Below are 8,859 nucleotides of genomic sequence, written 5' to 3'. Positions count from 1 at the left end.
TGCAGCATGATTTAATAAACACAAGATTATCTTGAATGATTGAATGAAAGTATTTTCCTTGAAAACAAAAAGTACAGGAGCATTTTTCTCCACTAAGATTTGTAAAATTTCTTGAAAGTGCATTAAATATTGGAAAATTAATAGTAAACATTTAACCCAATCAGTATCAAATTTGAACTCTTTGAAGACTGCTATAGGATTATTGCTGTGTAAGCACACTTAAACTTAGTTTTTTTTTTTTGGTAACAGGATATCTAGATCTTTTCGAGTATCAAACCATTTCTCCAGGTATGTTTTGTCCTCTCGTCCCACACACACATCGAAGATAGCCTCAAGATAATCTCTTGACTTTAGTTAGATTGCCTTATTCACATTTTAAGGAATTTAAACTTTTGGGAGATAGTAATAATGAATGGGCTAAAGATACAAACGATAAAAAAAAAATTATATTTTTTCAAGAGTTTAAATTTGATACACGTTGAATATATTATATTTATACATCTACCAATAATAGCATGCCACATAAGATGTTTCAAACTTAAGTAATAGTTTGGTTCACACCCAATTTTATTCTACGAACAAATAAAATAAAATAAGAAATTTGTACAACCTCTTAGAGTACCGGACCTTCTTCCTCTCTCTTCTCCTTCTCCACCCCTAACAGCCAGTGCCTCTGGCACTCTCTTCCTATCAATTTTCCTCTCTAGACTGTAACCACCGCACACTCTCTCTCTCTCTCTCTCTCTCTCTCCTGATTCAACGTTTCACATTTATTTAGATTTTTTAAAATTCCTAAACAGTAACTCCTCTTTATAATTATTGTGTTGATAAGAATTGTGATTAATCAATGTCTCTATGTATTTAATTAATGAAATTCAGAATCAACAAAAAATATCAACTGATAGTTGACATGTAGATGTCAGAATGGTTTCATTTCATTTCATTCTCTGAAAAAATAAATAAAAATAAAATAAAATTCTCTGAAAAAAATAAAAATAAAATAAAGCTTGGCAGGAGAAAATGACGAGGGAAACATCAACGACGGCGTTGAGATTTATTTGGACTTATACAGAGCTTTGCTAATTGGTGACTGGGATGCTGCCCAGGGTTTCCTTAATCGTCATCCGCTTGCAATGAGTGCACAAATCACATCTGAGGAGAAGACCGCACTTCATGTTGCCGCTAAAGCTGGACGGGTGCATATTGTGGCGGAGTTGGTGAACCTAATGTCTGAATAAAATTTGGAAATAAAAGATAATAGAGGTTGCCCGGCTCTAGCTAGTGTAGCTTGTCGTGGAAACTACCGTATGGCAGAAATCATGCTTGAAAGGAATGCGAGATTGATCAGAATTGAAGACAACGAAGAAGATATTTCAGTTTTTAATGCACTTTACAATGGGCATTTAATTTTGGCTCGTTATCTCTATTTGCACACTCCGCTAGAAATTCTAATGCGAGAAAATAGCACCATGGGGGCTTCAAATATTTACGAGGCTATATTATACAAAGCTTGGGGTAAGAATTAACTCTTCGTCTTAACTATTCATTGTGTGTTGTTTCCTATTCAAAATTTTCGCAATATAATTTTGTACGATTGATTAATATCTTTATCCACATGGTCATGGTCCAACACGATAGATATCGCTTTGCATTTAGTCCAGCGTTGTCCAAGTTTGGTTCTTGCTAAAGACAGAAATGGTGACTCCCCTTTTTATGCACTGAGTCGTATGCCTGATGCCTTCCCAAGTGGAAATCGGCTCGTATTTTGGAAACGATGGATCTATTCCGGTTAGTATACCATCCCTCTCACTCTTCACTCTTGTTTTTCGTTGACTTGTTTAGTATTATGCAAATAATGGATGAATTTAATTATATATAAATGTGAATTATCTGATGATATCCCTTTAAAAAAAAAAAAAAAACACAATGAAAAAGGGGGTCCTTGAGGACCAAGCCCATATCCTTCATTTGTAGGTAAAAATAAAATTGAAAATAAAGTTTTTATTCTAAAAGTCAAGTCGCATAGCACAAGCTTAATGACCAATTATTATTATTATTACAAAAAATTATGATAAATGATCAAAATAATTTAAAATAAATAACGATTTCTTTTAGATATATAGAATTTTTTTGTAATATAATTCTAATAAGAAAAGCAATTTTAAACCTCTTAAAGCTTTGATTATAGAGTTTTTATTATATTAATGTGCTTATAATGTTTCTGGTCAGTGAAAGTATATTTTATGACGTGTGCATCAAACCAAAATCATATTGCACAAGTATAATGTGTATGACGACCCAACTTAAATAAAAGATTAATAAAAAAAAAAGACTTCTATGCATATATAACATTTTAATAATTTACTATTTTTAGACATGAAAAAGAAAGTAATAGAAAATATGAGTTGATATGGAAGAATTATAGCAGGTACCATGAGCCTAACCCGTCAGCTTCTGCTCTGGCTGACGGGTTTGTTATGACGAATGCTGTAGGCCAAGCGTGAAGGAATGCATGCTGACTAGATCAAGACAAAACCGACGGGCTGAAGTCCCCAAGTCTAACTGACGGTAATTTGGAGCCCCTAGGCTACTGAACGTAGCGAGAAGCTGACGCCAACCCAGCTAAAGGGGAAAGTGCAAGCTGACAGTTTTAAGGCCGACGGTTCTATGAAAACCATGACTTGGTCACCACGCATGGGTTTTAGGGAAATTGCTTGTATTCCACGCCCAGTATCAGAGTCCTATAAGGAAAGGATTCCGCAATCTACGCGCATAAGGATTCCTATAAGGAAAAGACTTCTACTCCAAGGAAGAAAGGTCTACCCTCTACTACTATAAAAACCCCAATACCCTCATAAGCCGAGGTACGCATAATAAACCCCTCTCTAGCACTCTAGAGTTGAAAGAAGTTCTAACTTGACCTTCGGAGGGTGTTTGGCCGGCACCACACCGGTGCTCTCTGTGAGGTCTTTTCCTTTTTGTTGTGCAGGTGTTGTTTTGAGCGTACAAGCGTCGTGCAACTCACTGGTGAGATTTTCGGCTTCATCAGTTGGCGCCGTCTGTGGGAAACGTTAAACTGCTTTTAGGTAATTAAGTCACATTATCGTTTCCCGGACCAAAGGGTTGCATGGTACTCACTCGCTCAATGGCAACTACTAATGACGCACAAGGAGAGGAACCACCCACAACTGCCCTCGAGAGACAGGTTCAGACTCTCGGTGCCGCCGTGGAACGTCTCACAAAACGGAACCTCGACTTGGAAGAACAGCTGCGCCAGAAGGAGGCAGCACCAAATGACCAACCAGAAGATCAGGAAGAAATTAGCGCTCCAAGGGGAAACCAGGAGAGACTTGAAGGCAGCCACGCCCTAAGCAGGCCGGAGAGGCCGCATGTGAGCATGCCATCCCTCATGGATGCGACTCCACCACATATTGCCGCCGAGATGCAGGCAATGAGGGAACAGATGGAGGTCATGATGAACGCCCTCAAGGGGAGAGTCTCTAGTGATCTTGACGAATTAGTCAACCGTACCGATTCGCCCTTTACTATGGCCGTAAACTCCTTCCCCCTACCCCACAAGTTTCGCATGCCAAATATAGAAAGCTATGACGGGGTGAAGGATCCTTTGGATCACCTGGAGACTTTCAAAACCTTGATGCATCTTCAGGGGGTGGCAGATGAGATTATGTGCAGGGCCTTCCCCACAACACTCAAAGGCCCCGCAAGGATATGGTTCAGCCGGCTGACGCCCAACTCTATCAGCACCTTTAAGGAGCTAAGCGCCCAATTCACTACACACTTCATTGGCGGACATAGGTATAAGAAGTCCACGGCATGCTTAATGAGTATCAAGCAAAGAGAGGACGAGACGTTACGATCCTACATAACGCGCTTTAATAAGGAAGCGCTATCGGTTGACGAAGCCGACGACAAAATACTTGTAGCAGCCTTCACAAATGGGTTGCGGAAGGGCAAGTTCTTGTTCTCTCTATACAAAAATGACCCGAAGACTATGTCGGAAGTACTCTACAGGGCTACAAAGTATATGAATGCCGAGGACGCGCTGCAGGCCCGAGAAGAGAAGCCGAGAAAAAGGGAAAGGCAGGAAGATGCGCGACCCGACCAAGGAAGAAAGAGGCCCAGAACAGGAGATCGAAGAGACGAAAGGCGTTCCAAGCCTCCGGGAGGGAGATTCACAAGCTTCACCCCGCTAACCGCCCCAATAGATCAAGTCCTAATGCAAATTAAGGACGAAGGGGCGCTGACCTTCCCTGGAAAACTGAAGGGGGATCCTAACAGGCGCTCCAGAGACAAGTACTGCCGCTTTCACCGAGACCACGGCCATGATACAGCCGACTGTTACGACTTGAAGCAGCAAATCGAGGCCCTTATAAGGCAAGGGAAATTGCAGAAATTCGTAAGCAAGGAAAGAGCGGATCCAGCACCTCCAGAGCACCCTCCCCGACGGGACAACGACCGTCCAAAACCCCCCGTTGGTGACATACGAATAATTGTAGGAGGGATCGCTACCAGGCCGTCCAAAAAGGCTCGAAAGGCGTACCTCCGGATGGTCCAAAACGTTCAGCTGACGGGTCCAGTGCAAAATGGGGCCCGAAGGGAAAGCCCCGTTATCGAGTTCTCAGAAGAAGACGCGCGACGCCTACGCCACCCGCACGACGACGCGCTTGTTGTCAGCTTACGGGTAGGGGACTACAACTTGCATCGAGTGTTGGTCGACAATGGCAGCTCGGCAGACATCTTGTACTACCCGGCATACCAGCAGATGAAAATCAGCAAGGAACAGCTGATTCCAACAAACGCCCCACTTGTCGGTTTTGGAGGTGCAAAGGTGTTTCCGCTGGGCGCGGTTACGTTGACTGTGACAGCCGGTGACTATCCCCAGCAAATCACAAAGGACGTGACGTTCCTCGTGGTTGACCATTCGTCCGCCTATAACGCTATCCTAGGGCGGCCCACCCTCAATGCGTGGAGGGCGGCAACTTCAACATATCATTTGATGATCAAGTTCCCAACAGAACACGGGGTCGGAGAGCTACGTGGAAATCAGGTTGCCGCACGCGAATGCTACGTAGCCATGATGGAAATGGATGACCACCTCCATACCATGAACATAGAAGAGCACCGGAGTGCAACGGAGCCAGCCGAAAGGCTTGAGGAGATACCTCTGAATGACTCCGTACCTGACCAGACAACAAGGATTGGGACCCTCGCGAGTCCCGCCACTCGGCGAACGCTTGCAGCATTTCTCAAGGAGAATCGGGACGTATTCGCCTGGAGTCACGAGGATATGCCCGGAATAGATCCTTCCGTCATGGCACATAGGCTGAATGTATCACCATCCTTTCCGCCCATCCGGCAGAAAAAGCGGGTCTTCGCCCCAGAACGAGATCAAGCAATAGCCGAAGAAGTCCGCAAGCTGCGAGAGGCAAATTTTATTAGAGAAGTCTACTACCCCGATTGGCTAGCAAACGTAGTGATGGTCAAGAAAGCTTCCGGGAAATGGAGAATGTGTGTAGACTTCACCGATCTAAACAAAGCATGCCCTAAGGACAGCTACCCCCTCCCGAGAGTCGACACTCTAGTAGACTCCACGGCTCAACATCAGCTGTTAAGCTTCATGGACGCTTTCTCCGGCTACAACCAAATTAAAATGCACGATGAAGATCAAGAAAAAACGTCCTTCGTAACTAGCCAAGGCCTGTTCTGCTACAAGGTAATGCCGTTTGGTTTAAAAAACGCCGGTGCAACTTACCAAAGGCTTATGAACAAGATGTTCGCACAGCAGATCGGGAGAAACGTCCAGGTATATGTCGACGACATGTTGGTCAAAAGTCGAAGGGAAGAAGATCATTTAGAAGACCTCAGGGAAACATTCGACACCCTTCGCTCTTACAATATGAAGCTTAATCCGGAAAAATGTGCCTTTGGGGTGACGGCAGGAAAATTCTTAGGATTCATGGTGTCCCAGAGAGGCATCGAGGCCAATCCGGACAAGATCCGGGCTATAATGGAGATGGCACCACCAAAAAATGTAAAGGAGGTACAAAGCCTCAACGGCAAGATAGCAGCGCTAAACAGGTTCGTCTCCAGAGCAACAGACAAGTGCTTACCATTCTTCCGCACGTTAAAAAGGTCTTTCGAGTGGACCGATGAATGCCAGCGAGCGTTTGAAGAATTAAAAGCTTACCTCTCTTCCCCACCATTGTTGAGTCCCTCACAACCAGGAGAAGAACTGTTTCTATATCTTGCTGTCTCTTCGGCCGCAGTCAGCGCCGCCTTGATCAGAGAAGAAGGGAAAATACAGAAGCCCGTGTACTACATTAGCCGGGCGTTACACGGGGCTGAAGAAAGATATCCACCCATGGAGAAACTTGCTTTCGCGCTAGTTACAGCGGCACGAAAACTGAAGCCGTACTTTCAAGCTCACACAATTATTGTCTTAACCGACAGGCCGTTACGACGAGCAATGGGTAGCCCGGATGCTGCCGGGCGCTTGACACTCTGGGCAATAGAACTGAGCGAGTTCGACATCCAATATCGCCCGCGCACTGCTATCAAGGGACAGGCTGTGGCAGATTTCATAGCAGAATTCGCAAACTGCGAGGATAAGGGGGCAGAGGAATCCCCGCAGTGGAGCATACATGTGGATGGATCCTCCAACAGACAGGCCGGCGGAGCCGGCATCGTACTACAGTCACCCGAAGGAGACACGGTAGAGTGTATGGTCCGCCTCGCATTCCCCACTACCAACAACGAGGCGGAGTACGAAGCTCTGATAGCAGGGCTCGACCTCGCGAAAGCAGCAGGAGCCGAGAAAGTGATCGTTTACTGTGACTCCCAAGTCATAGTTAACCAGATAAGCGGGGAGTATGAATGCAAAGGCGAAAGAATGAAGAAGTATCTGGAACAAGCAAGAAGAAGAATGAACGAGCTGAAGGTCAAAATTATGCAGATCCCGCGGGGCGAAAACGAGCAAGCCGACCGCTTGGCCAAAGCCGCCTCCGCCGAACACATGGTCGCCATTAGTAGTACACTCTCCTTCACGCAGCTCTCTCCACTCATCAGTGCGGTCGACATACAGGAGCTCGATCCCCAGCATGATTGGACCACGCCGTTAACCTCCTTTCTAAAAAACGGCATACTACCAAATGATAAGGGGGCAGCAAGGAAACTGAAGGTTCAAGCGGCGAGGTTCGTCCTGATCAGAGATGTTTTATACAAAAGAGGTTTCTCCCGCCCCTACCTACGATGCTTAGGTTCTGAAGAAGCGGATTACGTCATGAGAGAAGTACACGAAGGAATTTGTGGAAACCACTCAGGTTCAAGGTCGCTAGTACACAAGTTAGTACGAACTGGGTACTTTTGGCCAACAATGCAAAAGGATGCCGAGGCTTATGTGAAGGCTTGCGACAAATGCCAAAGGTTTAGCAACATCATCAGGCAGCCACCCGAAGAACTAACCCCAATGACGGCACCATGGCCGTTCGCTCAGTGGGGGTTGGACATTATGGGGCCATTCCCCACGGCAATACGACAACTGAAGTTCCTAGTTGTCGGTATTGACTACTTCACCAAGTGGGTAGAAGCTGAAGCATTGGCCACCATCACAGAAAAAAACGTACGGAGCTTCGTCTGGCGATGCATCATATGCAGGTTTGGCATTCCAAGAATCTTAGTCTCGGACAACGGGAAGCAATTCGACAACGACTCCTTCAGGGACTTCTGCTCGCAGTTAGGGATACGGAACCACTACTCCTCTCCCGCCCACCCCCAAGCCAACGGGCAGGTCGAAGTTACAAACCGGTCCTTGCTAAAAATTCTCAAGACCCGGCTTGAGGGGGCAAAGGGCATATGGGCGGAAGAGTTGCCGAGCATACTATGGGCCTACAGGACAACAGCAAGGACACCAACAGGAGAGACACCATTCCGACTAACGTACGGAAACGAAGCAGTCATCCCAGCTGAAGTCGGCCTTACAAGCTACAGGGTGCACAACCACGACGAAAAAAGAAATGATGAGGCCATACGTCTGCAACTTGACCTGGTGGACGAAGTTAGGATGGCAGCAGAGCAAAGGCTTGCACGGTACCAGGACCGCATGGCCAAACATTACAACTCCCGGGTCAAACACAGAGACTTCCAGGTAGGGGACCTCGTTCTAAGAAAGGTGATGGGCGCAGCAAGGGACCCCACTCAAGGGAAGCTCGGCCCTAATTGGGAAGGACCTTACCGAGTCACGGCACGGCAAAGGAAGGGAACCTACCATCTAGAGACACTGGACGGACGGAAGCTACCACATCCATGGAATGCTGAACACCTACGGAAATACTACCAGTAGGGGCGACGTTCACATAAAGCAAAAATTGCTTTTTGGAATGACGCCAAGACCTACGGACTACCTTCTCAAATATTTGCTACAATAAGCCCAAAGGGCAGTTTTTCTTTTCCTACTTAAGTATTTGCTACAATAAGCCCAAAATGGGTAGATTTTGTTTTCGAATTACTTTTTATATAGATGCATGGCAATAAGAGGAATTTACTTAGAACTACTGATGTTTCTACTTACAAATAAGAGGATATTAAAGATTGACAAATTGACCATCCACAAAGTGGACGGGATCCAAAAGCTGACGGTCCATCCACAAAGTGGACGGGATCAAAAAACTGACGGTCTAAAAATGACCAAGTCCCCAATCATCTCAGCTCTCAAGCTGACGATTTAAAAAAAAAAAAAGAGACTAGCCAGTCCCCAACCATCTCAGCTCTCAAGCTGACGGTTTAAAAAGAGTGACCAAGTCAGTCATTTCAGCTCTCAAGCTGACTGGCCAGTCCCCAACC

At 45.5% G+C, this 8,859-nt stretch overlaps 1 protein-coding gene across 1 annotated transcript; it reads left to right on the top strand.

Moving 5' to 3' along the window:
• The first annotated feature begins 4,012 nt into the window (after positions 1–4,012).
• Positions 4,013–8,359, top strand: LOC136061977 (uncharacterized). The gene has a single exon (XM_065760495.1). It carries the CDS (start codon positions 4,013–4,015, stop codon positions 8,357–8,359), a length of 4,347 nt encoding a protein of 1,448 aa, XP_065616567.1.
• Positions 8,360–8,859: the final 500 nt, after the last annotated feature.

The sequence above is a fragment of the Quercus suber genome, unplaced genomic scaffold (genome assembly GCF_002906115.3).
Source record: "Quercus suber isolate HL8 unplaced genomic scaffold, Cork oak 2.0 scaffold_370, whole genome shotgun sequence".
Lineage (NCBI taxonomy): Eukaryota > Viridiplantae > Streptophyta > Magnoliopsida > Fagales > Fagaceae > Quercus > Quercus suber.
The sequence above is the reverse complement of the archived record's forward strand: the minus strand, read 5'-3'. Positions and strand labels throughout refer to the sequence as shown.